At 38.2% G+C, this 20,766-nt stretch overlaps 1 protein-coding gene across 2 annotated transcripts in view; it reads right to left on the reverse strand.

The window, feature by feature from the left end:
* Positions 1-20,766, reverse strand: part of MAGI2 (membrane associated guanylate kinase, WW and PDZ domain containing 2) — a 1,497,921-nt gene that overhangs the window by 325,943 nt on the left and 1,151,212 nt on the right. For both annotated transcript variants that reach the window (XM_049894296.1, XM_049894295.1), the window contains exons 8-9: positions 4,489-4,610; positions 2,287-2,469 (exon numbers count right to left, since the gene is read on the reverse strand). In XM_049894296.1, the coding sequence (XP_049750253.1) occupies positions 2,287-2,469; positions 4,489-4,610 (305 nt within the window). The remainder of the gene's footprint in view (positions 1-2,286; positions 2,470-4,488; positions 4,611-20,766) is intronic.

The raw sequence follows: 20,766 nt of genomic DNA on the forward strand, positions 1-20,766 counted from the left end.
TTTCTATCGTTTTTGAATATTTAATAAGCATCAGGTTTCAATATTTTACTAAATTTTTTTTCAGTGACAGAAATTATCAACCCCATAAAGGCCTAATACAATTATATAGTTAGCAATATACTTTTCTTTTTAAAAACTTTTGTTGATCACTGATTTTGTGGCAGCATCATATTTATTATGAACTCATCATAATGTATTACGATTACTTGTTTACATGTCAGAGGGCCCTTCTAGATATAAATGCCTTGAGAATGGGGATGTATCATCTCTATCTTTATATCCCTGGCACATTGTAATGATTATGAAAGTATGTGCTCAACAAGTGTTTGTTGAATGAATAAATAGGAGACCATGAAAAGAATCAAATCTGAGGTTCCTCTCTTTATATTACGACCCTGTTGTGTGATTATCTTGAATAAAGAAAATCTGCTGAATTCTAAATAAAGGCTTTGATTTTGTTATTGAGGAACTCAGCCTGCATGGGTGTGGCGAACTAGTAAAATAAGTAAGAAAAGAAAAAGCTTTGCTGTGCAATATTTTTATTTTACCTTTTAAGTTTACTCTGAGAGAAGCCTCTTCCAGTTTTGAAACAAGGACTAGTGGGTTGGATCAGAGAAATAAATAACTAGATTGTTTAATATGAAAAGAAATGGATTTATCAAAATTTCACTGAGGTTCAAAAGCTTTGAGAATCCTTTTTCCTCTAAGATGATGCTAACTCCATAATTTCCTCTTATCCTAACTGTAGTAATTAGGATGGTTTTTTAATGTAGTCACTGATGTTTCTCTATAGTGTTTGGGCAACATGAAGGTGTGGATGCTTAATAAAATACCACTGGATAAACAGGTGAGTTGGACAAGCTCTAACTTACACTTGCAAAATACTACACACATGACTTTTATAAAAACTAGTGTTTGAAAAATGTGGTTACTTAGTTTTAAAACTTTATCTCTACTTTTAAGGAACTGTAACATCTATATATATAATACCACTTAATAGCAAGTCTTAGCAACAAATATACTCATTAGGGAACCCTGAAAAAAAGTTATTTATACAGGAACAATAAATGGTAATATAGCACTGGCAACTTTTAAAATTAAAAATATAAAATGAAGATTGCAATTATGTGTTGTTCCCTCATACACAAGCCACTTTAAAATCCCCGGAAGAATGATTCATAAACATCTAGGTCATAAAATTGGCATAATTTTTTTGCAAAAGTAATCTAATTTGTATGTTTACAAAGATTCATGGATTTTAGAAAGCTGGTATCATATATATTAAATCAATGTTGTGAAAATGGTAATAGAATATATTTCTTTCCAGATAGTTGCTGCATTTTACAATACTTTTTCGAAGGTATTTCAAAAACCAACACCATGAAATTCTTGAATCAGAATTTAAAATGCATAAGACCAAATTTAATTTCTCCAACTTTTTTCAGATAAGAAAATTAATATTCGTAAGTTATGGGACTTATCAAAGGTCCTGGGCCGGGTAGCAGAATTTAAAATCAGACTGTGCAATCAGATATAGTTCATTACTTTCTCCTCTACCTCTGTACACCTTTCTTCATGTTTTGTTTTATATTTTCCTGCCTTTAACAGTTTGTGTCTGTATTTTCACGTGAAATGAATTTCAATTATAACTTGGATAGACATCCAAGTAATTGCATGTGAAAATTAATTTGTAAAGACTAGGAGGAAGAAAAACCGCTATAGTAAAACAATGTATGGGTACATCCAAAGACTAATGCCATTGTAAAATGTTCTCTGTGAGGTAAGCATGCATATTTAAATAATTGAACCTGGGCAATTTAGCTTGAGATTATTACAAGATTAATACAGATTTAAAAATATCAATGGCTTAATATAAACCACAAAAAAAAAAAAAAGGGGAAATTTAATCACTTCCCTGAGAAGGAACCCTAGAAATAAATTGGAAAAGTGTCAGTTTCAAAAGTCCATTGAATCCTGCAAATATAAGAAGACGGTCTGAAAAATGAGACCAAAATGATACTGAGAGTTGCTTCCAAATTACCCGACCGGTTGAACAATTGAGTTGGACATTCCCTAATTTACTCTTGCAAATTTATTATAAACACATGATATGCACAGGTACTTCAACCTGATACCCCAAGCTTAGGAGGAAAACAAGTTTTGGTTTTCCTAAAGTGAAATGACCTTCAAAATAAAAACACAAAAAGATGCTCCTCTTATTTACCTTCAGGGAAAAACAAAAATGGAAAAACCCAGAACAATTTTCAAAAGCATCAAGAAACTTACCTGTTTCCATCTTTCCATCCTGTGCTGCCGGTCCATCTGGAATCACACTTTTCACCTGCAGAAACTCATCAGGCTCATCTCCGCCAATGATGGTAAATCCAAAACCCATGTTGCTCTTTTTTAGGGTGGTGCTGAGGAATGTTCCCTTCAACTGGGATGCATCCCGGGTGAACAGTGGTTTTTCTACGTTGGCCAATATAAGTTAAAAAAGAAAAAGTACATTTAAGGTAAGTTCTCACACAAGAGAAAGCCAGCCACCGAGCATCAATCCCAGTGCTAAATGTGGGGCCTTACATAGTAGATGAAAGCAGGCAGTCACCACGACAGGAGCAAAAACTATGAGTGTTTTCTACAAATGCAGAGCGGTCCAGAGCTTCCAGGGAAAGGTGAAAAAGCACCTTGGTTTGGACAGAGACTTTGTCAAGTCACTCTTTTCATTTAATAAATTAGCTCTTCTTGTACTTAAAAAGAGGAGCCCTGGTAGCACAGTGGATAAGCACTCGGCTGCTAACCAAAAGGTCAGTGGTTCAACTCTCTCAACTGCTCTTCAGGAGAATGATGTGGCGGTCTGCTTCTGTAAATATAACAGCCTTGGAAACCTTATGGGGCAGTTCTACTTTGTCCTGTAGGGTCACTAGGAGTTGAAATTGACTCTACGGGAATGGGTTTGGTTTTGGTGGGCACTTAAAAAGGGCTGTATCAGTAGGTGGTCAGAACCCTAGATAAAGAGGGCAAGGAGTTCAAATCATCCAGAAACATCTGAATATGTTTCCCTTGTGTGAAAGATTCCAAGTAGGAGGTATGTGTCAGTGACTGGTCCTGAAAACTTAAATGGGCTTCCCTTATTTTAAAAATAATAGGAGTACAATATTTAAACATGTACAGATACAAGAAAACAGGGAAATAGTGGAGCATTACCACATATGCAAATGTCCAGATGATTTAGAAAGAGTACCTGGATTTGGGATTGAGTTAACGTTTGCTTTCACTGCTACAGTGTGAGATACTATAAGGATAAATAGATAAATCAAATTCTATTAAGCCGATAGTGTTTAGTATATGCTAAAATATGAGCAAAAAGCAAGCCTTCTATTTCTAGAATATAATTATGAATGTAAAGGTTAAACATTTTATAACAATACATTGACACATTTAACTCATATATCTAAAAAATCTGAACAGAAGTTGGAACCCACTCATATAGTTTTGTTTACTAATTCATTATACATATGCTTTTCTGGCTACGATCTGTAATAAGTATGTTTCTAAGCATACTTAATGCTTTAAAAATAATATATTTTATATGATATTTTCTTGTTGTTACATTTTGAGAGATATGATTTGATATGTTTAATAGCCAAACTATAAAAGAAGCCATCACACTGGAGTTTTACTTTATTTACATTTCCATGTATCTTCATTAAAAATAGAGAGCTTCTTTAAAATATAAATTTTAAAAAAAGCATCTGTCTTTTCACCTACTCTCCCTTTATGAAACAGATGTTTACAATTGGAGAGAAGTTCACCACCAGACCTTTACATTCATTTTAATTGTGCCATAGTGCACGGTGTGAAAATCATCAGCAGGCAAGTCTCCAAAAGCCTTTCTCCTGTTTTCACTTAGTAGTAAAAGACTACAAAGAGGTGAATACTTTGTGCAGCAACTCATCCCGCTACGTGGCTCAAAGGTGGAGTCAGATCCAGCAAGCAACCCTGGGACATACCGAATGGCCAGGGCCTCCCGGCGTGATAACGCTGATAGTAAGACAAGTCATCCACGCTGCGCGACCTCTCCGGGGCAGCGTGGGGGCGGGCGGATTTGAGCCTAGGTAATGTCGATGAGGAGCTGCCTACTGTCACAAAGGAGAACAAGCCTCATTCTCGTGCTTGGTCTTTAGAGAACAAACTTCTGAGTCTCTATGAATCTCCACAGTTTATAGTACCACTGTCAAAACCTATTAATCTCTACCTGGCACATGCTGTAAATTCCTATAATGTACTGTTCAAGGCTTTAACTTAATCCCTGGTTGCTAAATGCATTAGTTTAGAAACAGAGAAAACATCCAGCTAAAGCTAGCAGAGGGATGTGAGGAAAGCAAATCAATTATTTGAACTGGTCCATGCTAAAGGCATTTCAGAAGAGCAGGCAGTTGGATAGACATTTTTCCTTTAAAGCCATCACATGCTGACGTGGTACAGTACCTCGGAAACCTGGGGCCTGCAGGGGCTTTGTTCCAAGTTCTGTGTGGGGCATGTTATGCTGTTGTAGCTTCCTTTTTGCTTCCAGGACGGGGTTTTCAAACTGTGTTCTTCTATTTATGTGGCTAAAAAAATAAAATAAAATTTCAAATTAGGATAACAGTGGGACAAAGTCAATTAAGAGAACATATGTATGGCTCTACAGAGAGATGGCCATTATCGAACACCTTATCTGATTACAGTCAAGTGCCTCCCCCAGTATCGGTCAGGTCTCTGCTGCGGCCGGACTGGGTACAATACATGTTTCTGTGACCAGAGTGGAGTTCTCAGTGGCTCTGCCATATGCTATTACATTTGAACTATATATGATTCAACTAAAAGAAGTAGAATGTACACTTGCTTTCTGGTTGACTGTGTGAGTTTGAGATAAATTTGATGCATTAAAATAAAACGGTCAACAAATGAAATATATACTGAATGGTGTTGAAGACTATCATCCAAGCTTTGCAAAGTCCCTATATCAAACACAGTAAAGTGTAAGGTAAATTCATGATATACCGCAGCAATGAGAGTACATACACACTTTTCGAATCACATAGACCTGGATGGGATGGGATCCAAGAGGAAAGATTCACAAAGGTATTTATGGAAGTTATAGAATGCCTATGTAGGGCTATTCATACTAGGTCAATTAAAAGTGGAATATGCATAGGCTACACAGTGATATAGTAGATTCAGAGATATCAGATACAGAAGCGGTTTAAGGCAACCATGACCCAGCTAAACTGAGGGCTTGGAGAATAAGAAAACTATTAATTTTTGTATAATATGCTGTTGGAAATTTAGAGTTCTTTTTCTGTGGAGGGTGGAGATTAATAATCCTGTTCAGTGGCAGCCTCCATGGTGATCTTTCTCTAGGATGTAAACCAAAAAACCCTTTGCCATTGAGTTGATTCCAACTTGTAGCGACCCTATAGAACAGAGTAGAACTGCCCCGTAGAGTTTCCAAGGAGTGCACGGTTGATTTGAACTGCCAGCCTTCTGGTTAGCATCTGTAGCTCTTAGCCACTACACCACCAGGGTTTCCATCTCTAGGATATAAGTGCCACAAAAGAGGGCTGATAAACATTGATTTTTGTTCTTTGTATGAAAAGAAATACAATTATAGTATGAAAGTATAAAGAGGAGAGAGGGGTTGAAAATGAATTAACAATTACTGAGTACTTACTATGTGTCCGGTACTATACATAATTTCCCTAATTAAGCCTCATAACAACCCAATCTTGAATTCTAAAACATATCTCTTGTCTACATACCTTCTTTTTTCAATTTATGTTTTTAATTTGGCAAGTGCATATGTATTTAATGTATATGCACAATCACACACAAAAACACCCTGGCAAACCATGCATTATATTTTCTAAAAGTACACAATCAGAAATGAAAGGAGGTATAAGAAGCAAAATCTCAACAGCCAGGTTTCTATTTTTATAAACCAAATAATTCCTGGCTGGAAAGAAACATGATACGATGACGGCCATATTTAAGAATTTCCTCATGGGAGGCAGGGTAGGATTACTGCCTGAAGTACAGGCTCTGTAGTCAGTCAGTCCTGGATTCAAATATCTACTTCATGGGGTTGCTGTGAAGATAAGAGAAATAATGTTTGCAAAGCGCTGATACATAGGAAGAACTGTGCAGTTTTAAAGTACAGTTATTCTTTATAACTATTATAGTGCTGCTGCCGTCATTATCACTATTACTGCAATGCTTTTCCCATCCATCCAGCTAATTCCTTCCCTAACCTCTCCCTCCTATGTTTCCAGAATGCATTATGGTCCTTCCCCTTGCTTCTCATATAACCTCCAATAGACCTCTGTCGTAACAAATTTTTTATTTTCTGATACCCTCCCTCATCATAAAGAGGATATGAGGCACCTTTGTTTTAAAATTGTGATACAAATATACATATCAAAACATTTGGAAATTCAACAATTTTTACATGTATAATTCAGTGACACTGATTACATTCTTCATGTAGTGCAGCCATCATCGCTATCCTTTTCCAAATTATTCTACCACCGTTAACATAAAGTTGATGCTCCCTAAGCAGTAACTCCCCTTCTCCCCCCTTCCCACCCCTGAGAATCACTCATAAGCTTTGGCTTCTATATAGTTGTCTATTTCATGTAAGTGAGATATTACAGATTTGTCCTTTTGTGACTGACTTATTTCATTCAGTATGTTGCTTTAAGGTTCACACACATTGTGGTGTGTATCAGGACTTTACTTCTCATAGAGGAACTTTTAAGAAATGACAACAACATAATAAATGAGACAATCAAGGGCAAAGTTAGATGGGAAGTCAACAGACAAAACTGATGATGTAGGGTCCTATGAGTCAGAATCAACTCAACAGAAACGGGTTTGGCTTGGTATTTGTTTCCTAGACATACATTGCAAATTACCTTTGAGCCTTTAAGCAGATAATTCAAAGGGAGAGAGGAACCAGCTATACTGTTAAGAATATTTATAAGGCAAACTGAGTCAGTTGTTCAGAAGGACATAATATTCCTGTTATTAAAACTTAGGAGAAATTTCTCCCTGGGCCTTCAATAATGAGGTTTCTGTAATGGAGTACACACCATCCTAAATGACATTTTCATGAATTCTAAGGGCTATAGGAACCTTATCATACTGATCAATTTTCGTGTCTATTCCCTTCCCTAGACTGTATGCTCTTTGTAGACAGGGTCCAACTGTTACTCATGTTTGTATACTCAGTATGTAACACAGTAAAAGGCAGGTTTATTTTGTTAAATACCTAAATGATGAGTATGTGTTTTAAGACTTTTGTTTTCAAGTATATGTTAGTAATTTCAAGGCACCATCCAGAAACAGCTTTGGATTGTGCTGAAGTTTCAGCTTTCCTCATTTCCTGTATATTTTATTTCTGATTTGCTAGGTCATTCTTTGTCGCATGCATAACTTTATCCTTAGAAAAATACATTACTGGGATAAGTTTATATCAAGAAAGTTACAGTACAATGGGATTCCTCCAACTTGCCACCTGCGTGTAATTATTTCTTTAGACAAGGAATTTGTAGCCATCTGCTCTATGGACATGATGTTGAAAATATCCCATTCACCATCCAACTGAGTTTCTAGAGTTCACAGGAAGGAAAATTCCAATGAACTAGTCTGGCATGCCTTGTCCCTCCGCTCAAATGGCGGAACTGGATATTGCTTTAGTACCCTAAGCTAGTTGCTAGAGAACATCTCCATTGTCACAAATGAAGTCATTCATTTAAAATTCTTAAAAACGCTCCCAAGCTCTGAAAGACCTATCACAAAGAGATGTGATTGTGGCTGAATAGGGAAGACGTCTTCCTTGTGGTTCCAAAATGAATAGTTTTAAGTCCTTTTAGCAAGGATTTGGGAGTCTTGCAATACAAACAAAGGATGTGAATGACAAATGCCATCATCATTCTCATTGTTCAGGCTCTGTGAGATAATTATGAGCAATTTCATCTAGCCTGTATGTAGAACAAGAGCCTGGGAAGCTACCAACAGTTCTCACTCTTTAATTGTATCTAGTCCATTGTTATATTTGGTAAGATAATCTTTAGATGTTAAATGCTAAGGGGGTAAGAGCCATATGAAGTGGTAATATCCTCACAACTTCATTTTCCTGTAACTGAAGGGAAAGAGCACCCATAAGAGGTGCTTTCTTTTTGGCATGGCAAAGGGATCAGGATATTCAAGGATGAGATTCTACTGCCTTCCCTCTTTGCCCTTATTTATATTCACTTATCTGAAGCCAAAGTTCCTCCTTTCGTCATGGAATATACACTTAAGTTCACACATGGCAGTAGCTTGTAATTCTGGCTGCATCTGTGGAGCTTTAAAAAAATACACAGGAGATTCAACCCTACCCTACATCAACTGGATCAGAATCCCAGAGTGGGGTACAGGCACTGATGTTTCTTAAGAGCCTCCCAGAGAATTCTAATGTGCAGCTAGGGTTGCAATATCCTGAATTTAAAAGCTGAGAAAGTGTGAAAAAGGAGCTGAATAAGGAATTCCTTGCCTGGTAAAATATACGTGGGGGCCTCTTTTTCTGTATGTTGCCTCAAGGAAAACTAGGAAATGCTATTGTGCTCCAGAAAGAGAATTTGTGCCATCAGAAGTTTTAGACATGCACAGAGAAGAGGAAATATTTACACTTGTTTGGATGATACATTGCCAAGGTTAATCCCAGGTCAGTGTCCTGTTTGATTGCTACCTCCTTCAGTGTGGAAGAGAATGGAAGAACAGAGGGAAAGTCGTATATCTGAGTCCATAAGTGTATAGAGGATGGGTTTACTGGGGCTTATCAAGGCCATCATCTCTGACTCCTTAGTAAGGTACTTCCTCTACATTGCGGCCTGTCCATCCCCCACTTTGTTCTCCTGGGACATTAGAGAGGGGCACTTTTAGTGCATAGTCACGACTGATGCCTTTTGTACCCAGTGGGCACCATTCCAACATCTAAATTTTGGTTGACAATTTAGAAAAGAATCTTTGGGTCAATGTGGGAGAGGGAAGAGAGAGCAGTTTTTGAGTGAGGATTGTTCCACAGAGAAAATGTTTCTCAAGTGGCAAGGTGGTTTCCTCTTATTACTTCAAGGCATGCGGTAACCAGTGCTCAATAAATATTTGTTGAGTAAATGCTTGGATGGAGGCAAGCATGCACAGGAGGCGGTAGATCTCACTGGGTTCCATTCTTACTCTCCCATAAAGTAGATACTGATGTGAAATTTAGGGCCAGCTCATGTGACACAACCAATTTGCATTTGGGCAAAGACACATGGGATCTTTCAAAATGGAGAATCTTTTGAGACATTCTAATGATAGGGATGGTGCTGAAAGATCTGGACCTAGAGAGCTGATAAGTAGCTTCTGCCGTCTTGTGTTACAATAGAAACGTGCTCATACAGACAAGCACTGTGAGAGAAAGGATTTGGGAGCATCAGAGAGGGAGCCACTCAACATTGTGTTACAATAGAAATGTGCTCATACAGACAAGCACTATGAGGGAAAAGATGTGGGAGCATCAGAGAGGGAGCCACTCAAAATTAGGAGAGGCAAAATTGCCTTGGGGATTAGGGTGTTAACTTAGTATGTCACCCCTTCTATGCAAATATGCTCCTTTGAGGGCTTTCGGAATGGAATCCGAAAGTGTGAATTTACCGGGTGCTTAGAATTTCCTAGGCTGGTTCTGACCCAGTTCTGGCTCCCACACCTTTGGGTGGTCAAGGAAGTCTGTATATTACCACCTCACATCTGAACCCCTGGATGCAGCTGTACTGGCTAATGTAAGCCAAAAGCATACATTACATACTTCCCGTCTATATTTTATTCATCTTAATACATGTCTTGAGAAGTCTCCATTAAGATTTTTCTACTAACAAGTTTGGAAAAATGGAATAAAAACTATTTTATGCTTTGGAAACTAAGCAGATAGTAACCCTAAGGGGTTCTTCTAGGGTCAACTCTCTCCATAGAAGGCAGGATAATGTCATTAGGAGCTCGGTCACTGCAGTCACATCATTTGCATTCAGAACCTATCCCCACCACATCCTAGGCATGTGACCCTGGGCACATCACGTACTCTCTGTACTTCAGTTTTTTTTTTTTTTTTTAATCTCTATGGTAACCCTAGTGGCGTAGTGGTTAAATGCTACGGCTGCTAACCAAGAGGTCAGCAGTTCTAATCCGAAGGGCGCTCCTTGGAAACTCCATGGGGCAGTTTGACTCAGCGGCAGTGGGTTTTAGTGGGTTGGGATGGTCAGGATAAAAATAATACCTCATAGAGTTATTGTGCATATCAAATGAGTTAAAATGAGTAAGCCATTTAGAACAGAGCCTGACTTGTGGTAAGTATTCAATAAGTGCTAGCTATCATGATTCATCAAATATTTGTTTCTCAAATACTTTTTGCTAGGCAATACGATAAAGGCTGTTGGGAGGGCCAAAGATCAATTAGACACGTAGTCTAGCAAGGGAGATAAACAGAAATTATAAAAAAGGACTTCCATAGTACAATGTATATAGCTTACTATGCTTTGAAAAGCCAAATTTTAGTAGTGCTAGTTTAAAGACTAATGTTTTAAATATACTTTATTTTAAAATACAAGCTTTGGATTAATGGAAGAATGGAATCAATTTTACTTGGAGAGTTTTTTTTTTTTTTTCATAAAATAATTGAATCCCAGCTCTTGAAAGATTTCTTCCTAATTCTGACACTTAAGTGATAATTTTCTTTCTATAAATGTCCATTCATTATTTCTTATTGTACCTCAGGGGAATGTGAGTTTCTTTGTGAATATGAGTGGAAAGATTGAGTCATTCATGTGTTCCTTTCTCCTGTTCTTCCTGGACATGGGGTGCTTACTTTGGGGACATACTGCTCAGGTGGGAAGTGAGATGATGGCTGACTGAGAAGAGTATCCAGATAGTAACACTGAAAGTCTACAGCTAAAGAGCCTATTCTCTACTCCCCACAAGGCTAAGTTTCCTAACATGCAGGTACATTTTCAGATATATAAGCTCTTTTCCCTCCCCTAGCAGTAATGCTAATTATTTCATTAAGACATTGACCTATACTGTGTATTTAATGTGTGTTTTACATATAAAGGGATTTATCACTAAGCTATTACTATTTACTAATGTCATGGAAAACTTGATATTTTACCCCTAGCACTAATGACAATGTGCAATGTCAATCTTGCCATGAGACCTCAAGGACCCACAAGATACATAGACTCAATTTCAAAAATTTCAGAACCACTAGGCATGCATTTCAAAATGTTTCATATCTACCCCCTTTTGCTCTTATAAAATATTTCTCTTAAATGGTATTGCCAAATATAGAAGGAGTCATTGCTATCAAAGCATTTTAATCTTTGTTTCTAGATTGAATGAAAGCAGCAAGCTATAAACCTACAAGTAGGATAAGGCTTACCTAGAGGAAAACTATTCCAGGATCTTTCTGTATTAGAGACAAGACTAATAAGTCCTCTTCCACGGGTGTCTGCCTTCCCCTGCCCCACCATGACTGAACGGCTTAGGTCCTTTAAGTCTAATATATAAACACATTCATTCACTGAACACTGACACAAAGATAAATCTGACACAGTTCCCTCATCAAAGGGGCTCGTAGTCCAGTGAGGATGACACATGAGTTGGATGACCAAACAACCCAGTTTGCCTGGGACTAAGGTGTTTCCCGGGATGCAGAACCTTCAGTTTCAAAACCTGGATGATCCTGAGTAAACTCGGATGCGTTGGTCACCCTAAAAGTAGTCAGAAAAATTTAGCACAAGGTAGAAAGTGCTGAAAATTGAAGTATGCCTAATGTGATTTCACCAAGGAAGAAAAGACAGCTGCAGTGCGATTAATTCCTTTTTCTGTATGGCCTTTCTAGCCATGGTGATCGTGTGCTAATTGTGGCCCAACAATGGGATTGATCAGTTTTGCCTTAAAAGAGAGCAAATTCCAGAGCAGAGAGGAGGATCCCACCACCACCAAGGAAGGAGAGGCTGTCAGCAGAGGCTGTCAGCAGAGACCTGGCAGCAGGACATGGCAGGGTGAGAGAAAGCTGAGTGCCTTTGGGCAGAGACTGAGGGCCAGGGAGAGGCATGCCTGGGAGCATGACTAGGAAGAGACTATTCTGATGAAAGAACTGTATCCTGAGTAGTCCTGAGCCTGAACTGTAACTGTTACTTCCCTAATAAACCTCATAAGTGCGAGTATGGTCTGTGAGTTCTGTGTGGCCATTGCAGGCATATCTGACCTCCTCCTCACAGGAATCAGCCTTGGGCTGTTAATCTTGGTTCTCCTTCCCCCTTGTGGGGTTGGAGGAGTTCAGACACCATCCCCAAGCTGTTTTTACAACTTAGTCAGAGAGTTCAGGAAAATCCTTATGAATGAAGTGACAATTGAGCAGATATTTGAAGGATGACAATATTTTGCCAGATGGAGAAGGGGACATCTTAGAAAGATAATAGTGGATACAAACGTGTTCAGGAATAGTAAGTTCCACCTAGCTGGAGTATAGGACTAGTGCACACATGCCTGCATGTGACTGTGTGAGGGGCGGGAGGCTAGGAAGTTATAAGACTGGAAGTATAGTTCAAAGTCATGGCATGAGGTTTGACTTTGCTTGAAGACCTAATATGACTTATATTTTTTCCTACTTTCCTTATTACTCTAGCGTCACGGACAGCTGTAGCTTTGAAAAGTTTCTACTCTGGAGGAGGTAACTTAATTCCTGAACTTGGGAGGATAAGATCAGCATCCCTTACTAACCAAACAGAAGAGTTGTAGTGCTGTCTAGAAATCTCAATCATTTCAGCTACCTCCACTGTACTAGGTACTGTGCTTACCTGAGGGTATGGGGATGAATAAAAGATGTTTCATAGTTCAGAGAAATAGACATTTCAATGTTCAGGGAAGAGTGAGTATAGTTTGTCATGCAATATACTCTATTTTGAACTGTACTGTGATTTCTTAATAAATTGTTTTTAGGATTTTAAAATGAGAACAGCATAGCTTAAGTCCACTGAACTCCAAAAAAATGTAATTAAGTGCAAATGTATACATATTCACTCATATATAATGATAGATATATGCAGCCATCGATACAAGAATACTTTAAGGCCTGACTCTAAGAAGAGTCAGAAGATTACCAAGGACACTCAGAATAGTGGAGAATCACGAAGCCAACATCAGTGATGTCTGGGATTATCCAGGAAGGAGGGAGTCAGGGAGAGAGTGTTAGTGAGGGGAGATGGGCAAGACTGGAAGCAAGACTGTGGCAGAGTCTGAAAGTCAACGGGACAAGAAGATAATTCCAACTCCATAAAATACCAGGAGTCTTCAGTTTTCCATGTATATTATTCAGGGGTGAGAAAAAGATTTTTTTTTTTTTAAAGTATTATTCTTGACTACTGGGTCTTTATGATTGTCCAGGCCAGGGGGAAATAAAATATATTGCTATTCCTTTTATATGCTAGAAAGTGATTCAGGAAGGATTAGAAAGCAAAACAAAATAGATATAATATTTTTGTTGAGTCTTAGACTCGAGGGCACTGGGTTTGGGTTTAGGGATAAAAGGACCTATTGCTTGTATACCTAGACTCTGGACAGAACCTTTCAATACCTTGTCACTAATAAGTAACTGTGGAATCTGGGTGTGTGTATGTGGTGGGGGGGGGTGAAGGAGGAGCTAAACTTCTGAGAAGATAAGCACTTAGATAGGAAAGTCATGGAAAAAAAGCAGTGGGAGTAGAGGAAAAAGGTTCAGCAGAATTAAGAGCAAAGAAAGGTAGCAATAAGTTGTTGCATTGTTGCTTTCAACAGACTGCTTCTTTGGACAAGTGTTAGTGTAGAGTTTTACACAGCTAACGTAGTATGCTAAAAGCATGCCATGACTGGAAGATCAAAGCTCCATACAGATTAGATAATAGTGTCATGTTACTGTAATGGGAGATTCATTTTCAAATAACTTGTCTGCTTCTTTCCATAATACATACATATGCAAGGTTGGTTAATTTTATGCCCTCACACTGGGCTCAGTTTGTGTTCTCCATACTGAAGCACTGAGTAAAGAAGATGAAAGCTGCAAGGTTGGATATTTTGGAAAACATTCCATTTTGTACATTTTAAGAGTTCTTTGGTTTCTGTTCAGATTTAAATTTTGTCCAATAGATGCCACAATCTGTGGAAAGAAAGTTGTTTGAAGAATGAATGTCAGGCTTGCAAAGAAAATTTAGAGGGAAAAAATGGCGGATGGTAGATGGGCATGGGAGCTAATATTTCTCATGCAAACACCATGTACCAAACCTTCAGCTGAACACGTTAGGTGCTTTAATTTATCTGCTCCTCAGAGAGGGTAAATAACATTCTGTAGATCTCACAGTGAGGGGCATATGCATGAATCAAACCCAGCTCTGTGTAGTAAAACAGTCCAAAAACATGGATTTATCTGGTTCTGACACAAATATACTTTTTTTCTTATTGTACTTTAGATGAAGGTTTACAGAACAAACTAGCTTCTCATTAAACAGTACACATATTATATTATGACATTGGTTAACAACCCCACAACATATTAACACTTTTCCTTCTCAACCCTGGGTTCCCTGTTATCAGCGTTCCTGTCTGCTCCTCTCCTGCCTTCTAGTCCTTGCCCCTGGGCTATTGTGCCCTTTTGTTCTGGTTTTGTTTCGTGGGCCTGTCCTATCTTTGACTAAAGGGTGAACCTCAGGAGTGACTTCATTACTGAGTTAAAAGGGTATCCACAGGTCATACTCTTGGGGTTTCTCCAGTCTCTATCAGGCCAGTAAGTCTGGCCTTGTTTTGAAAGTTAGAATTTTATTCTACATTTTTCTCCAGCTCTGTCTGGGACCCTCTATTTTGATCCCTGTCAGAGCTGTCAGTGGTGGTAGCTGGGCACCATCTAGCGGTACTGGACTCTCAGTCTGGTGGAGGCCGTGGTAGATGTTAATCCTTTGGACTAATCTTTCCCTTGTATGTTTAGTTTTCTTCACTATTCCTTGCTCCTAAAGGGGTGAGACCAGTGTAGTATCTTAGATAGCTGCTCACAGGCTTTTAAGACCCCAGACACTGCCCACCAAAGTAGAATGTAGAACATTTTCTTTATAAACCATGTTATGCCTATTAAGCTAGATGTTTCCTGAGACTATGGTCCCCACAGCCCTCAGTCCATCAATTCATTCTCTCAGGGAGTTCAGATGTGTCTATGAGCTTCCATGACCCTGCCATGTACAAGTTGTGCTAGCTTCTCCAGTATTTACACTCTTGCTTTTCAAATGAAATTTCTTATGTATGGTATGTGCAGGTATGTGCTATGTTTGATAATCTGTAATATACTTCAGTCACGTGATTCTCAACTTCTTTTTCTCACTTTGCATTGCGTTGTGAAACTGGAAACTTTAACAACATTGTAAATAACCTACTGATTTTCTGAAGAGAAAAATGTGAAAATATAGAACATTATTTTGATATATTTGATAACTTTATTTTTTTAAAGAACCCAATGATAATGTACATAAATATTGACTAATTGTGATTCAATAGAAAATATGTGTGTGTATGAGTATTTTGCATACTGAAAAAGTGAGAAATGAGATGGTATAGAGAATATGATATGGGAAGGAAAGAGATCTGGCTTGTATAACACTGTTTTCAAAGCAGGAGGGTCTTCTCCAAGGGTTGCCTTTCAGCTTCCCTTAGGGCTAGTCCTAGTTTTCCTTAATTCTTTGCCCTTGCCAACCCTGGAAGCTGAACTCGGGCCATATTTCTGAAAATTATGGTAACAATAATAATAAGGTGATTCTACGTTAGTATTTGTGAATAAGAAAAAAGTATGTAAGTGAGAATGGGTGGCTATTCGGCAATAACAAAACCAGGCGTACTTTGCCTTTCTCAACTTTGGAAAGGACCCTCTGATTGTAGGTAATGTTCAGACTTGCTAACGTCCAATGATGCAGTAAGAAGTGAAAACATGTCATATGCTCAGTATCATGGATTGAATTGTGTTCCCCCCAAAATCTGTCAACTTGGCTAGGTCATGATTCCCTGGTATGGCTGTATGATTGTCTACCATTTTATCTTCCAATGAGATTTCCCTATATGTTGTAAATCCTGTCACTATGATGTAATAAGACGGATTAGAGGCAGTTATACTGATGAGGTCTACAAGATTAGATAGTGTCTTAAGCCAACCTCTTTTGACATATAAAAGAAAGAAGCGAGCAGAGAGACAAGGGACCTCATACCACCAAGAAAGCAGTGCTGGGAGCAAAGCGTGTCCTTTGGACCTGAGGTTCCTGTGCTGAGACGCTCCCAGACCAAGGGAAGGCTGATGTATCACAATGATCTTCCTCCAGAGCTGACAGAGAGAGAAAGCCTTCCCCTGGAGCTGATGCCCTGAACTTGGATTTGTAGTCTACTCAACTGTGATAGAATAAACTTCTCTTCGTTAAAGCCACCTGTGGTATTGCTGTTATAGCAGCATTAGATGACTAAGGCACTCAGCAAGAAATTCCTAATGTGGTAACATGAGGAACCTTTAGTGCTGGTGAAGACTCTTCCCCTAACACTCACATAAAAGTCAACTGGAAGTGGTAGACTTCCCACTCTGTGTGCTACATTTACTGTCAAACCCTGGGTACCAGGCTGTGAGGATGAATAGAAGCAAGGAGGAGCCATCAACAGTCCCTCGTATCATCAGTCTCACATGTACCTCCTGGGTATCACCAAAGTGAAAGTTGCTAAAACAGTCTGAATTGTCATTCTCTTCCATTTTTGGCCCACACCAGCATTTGGGGTTTAAGCCATATTTGAAGATTAAATCTACCACTTGCTACTTTTGTGAAATTCCCCCAATATCTCTGAACTTCAACTTCCTGTAAATACCTGCTTACCTCATAGGACTGTTTTGAAGAACAAATAAGATAAAATATAGGAAAATGTTTATATATATGAGTCATTACATAAATTTAATTTTTTTTTTTAACCAAAATTGCAACATTCAAGGTCTGGGATTCAAGTGTAACTGCAATGTGGATAGTGTAAAGTTTTCTAATTCCCCTCCTGGGCTTCACCTAGTTCTGCCACCCACTAGCTCCATGGCCTGCGGTAGATGACTTTGTTTCTCTAAGTTTCATTTTCTTTGTCTGTAAAGTATGAATATAGGATCTACCATAAAGCATTATGATGATTAAGTTATGTGCCTAACACACACCAAGTGTTCAATAAATAAAAAAAAAATTTTTTTTTTTTTTGGTAGGGATTAAATCACCCCGTCCTCCCACCCCCAGGTTGACTCATAGTTACTGAGTAAGGAGAACTCTCCTGAAGATAAAAGTTACATATCAAGTCAATGCCCAAAACTAAATTACTAAGTAATACTACAGGAAAAAAAAAAAAAGAGAGACAATTATTCCTATCATTTTATCTGTCTTATGCCTATCATTTTATCTGTCTGTATTTTGACTTCCAATTATAACTGGAGAAAGTGGAGTAAGAATAGAATCAGGGAACTTAGTTTGCCTCTACATATGAGCGTTGTGCTTAGTGAAAATTTGAATTAAGACCTTTACATTAAGACAAACTCAACAAAGAGTGCTTAATAAGCTTTCTGAAATCAGACACCTAATGATGAGTTTCTTCTAGACAAAATTAATACGAGGTTAATTTTATTGCTTTACCTCAGTAAATAGCCTTTCTTTTGCCTTTAGTAGATACAGTCAACCCAGGGGCCTAGCTGCAAAAAATAGCACCTATGTCAATTAATTTTAAATTGCTGAATGACCTCTCACAGCTGGCAGTGGAAACTGCAAAGGCCAAGAGATACTGCTCGTTAGCACCCTTCCTCAAGCCTGCGCCCTGCCTGCCCTACCTTAGTGATGCCTGTGAAACCCTCTCAGCCACAGAACAGAATGTTTTTTTTCTCTTGACAATTTTAAAGTTCATCTTACTTAGCTGGATTGAACTTAAACATACGAAGGTTGATAAAATTTTTCTGATTTTTGCATTTTTATTACACAATTAGCTGAGTCTATTGTAATATAATTTCACCTTGTTAAATATGAAGCCATTTGTTAAACACTAGTGATAAATAATGGTAACATTGTCACTTTTATTATAAACAAATGGAAAACAATTTTCTATTCAAATGACAGTGGTTAAAAAATATACTTCTTACTCTGGCTTTCTGTTTGTAAACTTATCTTTCTGCGGTTTTAATGATACTCTTAATGTCAGTCTCATGTCTTTAGATATCAAGCACAATTCTATGTTTTTTTTTTTCTTCCTTTCGACTCGACACTGGGTACTGGGTGGGTAGCTTGGTAAGGAGATTCTATTGTAATAATTCACTGTTTTAGAAAGCCTTCTTTTCATAGTACTCATATGACGGGATTCTTGAAATCATTAAAATACAATAAAAGAATGGTAATATATGTTATTGTTTAGCCAAACAAAAAGAAATTGAAAGAGAATACTTTTCAAATTTTAAGTATTCTTTGATTATTAGTCGTAATGAGAAAATAATGGGGCTTAATCCAGGGAAATGACCAAATTTATCCTTGTTAACACAAGGTACACTGTCTATTTCTTGAACTAGAAGAGACCTTAGCAATCACCTAATCCATACCACTCATTTTACAGATGGGAGCCAAAGAGGTTAAGAGTAATTTTGAAATAGACCTTAAATTCAAAATCACAGATGGAAAAAAAGGACAAACTATTACTAACAGTATAATCTGTAACACATGAAAAAAATTTTGAAGAAGATCATTTGCACACTGAAAAAGATGAAATTATAGCTCCTATTTTTTTTTTTTTTATGGAGGAGGTGCAGTAGTTAAGCACTTAGCTGCTAACCGAAAGGTCTGTGGTTCAAATCCCCTAGCCGCTCCTCGGGAGAATGATGTGGCTGTCTGCTTCCGTAAAGATTACAGCCTTGAAAACCCTGTGGGTCAGTTCCAGTCTGTCTGCCAGGGTCACTATGAGTCGGAACTGACTTGATGGTAACGGGTTGGACTGGGGTTTTTATGGAGCAGGCAGCATTACATTTTACCCAGTAAAGGTGACCCTCTCTGTTTTGCTCAGTGATAGGTACCCAAATAACAATGATTGTGAGGATGGCACAGAACTGGGCAATATTTTGTTCTGTTGCATATAGGGTGGCTATGAGTCGGAACCGACTTGACGGCACCTAACAACAACAAAGGTGTCTGAAGAATGACATCAATCTGCTGTTTCCTCAGTTTGAGTAAATTTCCTCACACTTCCAGTAGCTTTACCATCTCTCTGAGTGGAATGTGGTTCTAGTTATGTATCTGTTAAAGATATAAAAGACCCAAATATCAGGCAACTACTTCAATTCTAGAAAGAGTTCTATTCTAATACCTAAGGTGGGGGGCGGGGCAACTGTCATGTTGGTTCAATATGCTAGACTCCAACATAACATGATGCTGGGGGATTTTTAGAATAATTTTGACTCAATGAAATTTTCACTTCATGTGCTAATGTTAGAACTTAGTCTAAGAGATGACTCCAAAGTGTATGATATACAGATTGATAAAAAAAAAAATTTTTTTTTTTTTTAGATTGGTACGGGATAATTTGCAGTTCATGCACAAGAAACACAGCATGCTTAACCCAGAGGAAGGAGAATTACTAAACTCTGTATATAAACTAGCTGTTTCACAAGTAATAGAAAAATTATAATAATCTAGTTGTTATATAACATTGAAATACTGCCTTGGGGAGAAGCAAGCAGGGTTGTCTAGTGAAAGGCCCTGCAGGCACTCTCTGAGTTGCCTAGCAATGAGAACCTTGGGTAGAGCCCTCTCCTCTAGCAGGAGGGTCTGCTCACAGCCTCCACTTCCCATGAGACTCTAGTGCTCTCAGAGCAGGAGCACACCTGCATCTCAAAAATGTTGTCTACAACTCCCTTGAACAATAGGCCTCCAAGTTCAGACTGCCTTCTTGCCTTTGCAAGGCCATTCTCAAGTTCCCATGAAAGTCTTACAAAGAAAAAGATGGAATAGAAGAACACATGGTCTGTCTATGGGAGCATGCAGCATGCTGTTTCCAGTTGTGACCATTTCTTACTTCTCTCCACGGGATGATGAAGGCTCAGGAGCTGCGTGCCTCATATTGCTGCCCCTCTGCTTGTCAGTTTCCTTTGCTCCTTGCTACATGGTATAGGATAACTGTCTATGCCTATGCCTTTCACAGAGTCATTAGGTGGTGCAAATAGTTAACATGCTTGGCTGCTAATTGAAAAGTTGGAGGTTTGAGTCTTCCCAGAGGTGCCTTGGAAGAAAGGCCTGGCAATCTACTTCTGAAAAATCTGTCATTGAAAAGCCTATGGAGCATAGCTCTGCTTTGACACAAATGGGGTAGCCATGAGTTGGAATTGACTCACTGGTAACTTTTTTTTTTTTTTAACTCCTCTCCACATGTGCCTAAAGAAGAGCTCAATTTATTTTCTTAGATTCACAAAAAAATGCTTAAAGGCAAATATACAAAAAAACTTGGTGTTTATGTTATATTCATCTTTATTCACCAATATATTCTCAAAGAAAAGTTCATGCTAGAGTAATAATTCCTTTGTCTTTTATTACTGACTTCAGGGCCAGAGGAAGCATTTTATTAGAATTATAAAAATTGTTTTGTTTTAAAGTTAACATTTATATA

Source organism: Elephas maximus, chromosome 8 (assembly GCF_024166365.1).
Source record: "Elephas maximus indicus isolate mEleMax1 chromosome 8, mEleMax1 primary haplotype, whole genome shotgun sequence".
Classification (NCBI taxonomy): domain Eukaryota; kingdom Metazoa; phylum Chordata; class Mammalia; order Proboscidea; family Elephantidae; genus Elephas; species Elephas maximus.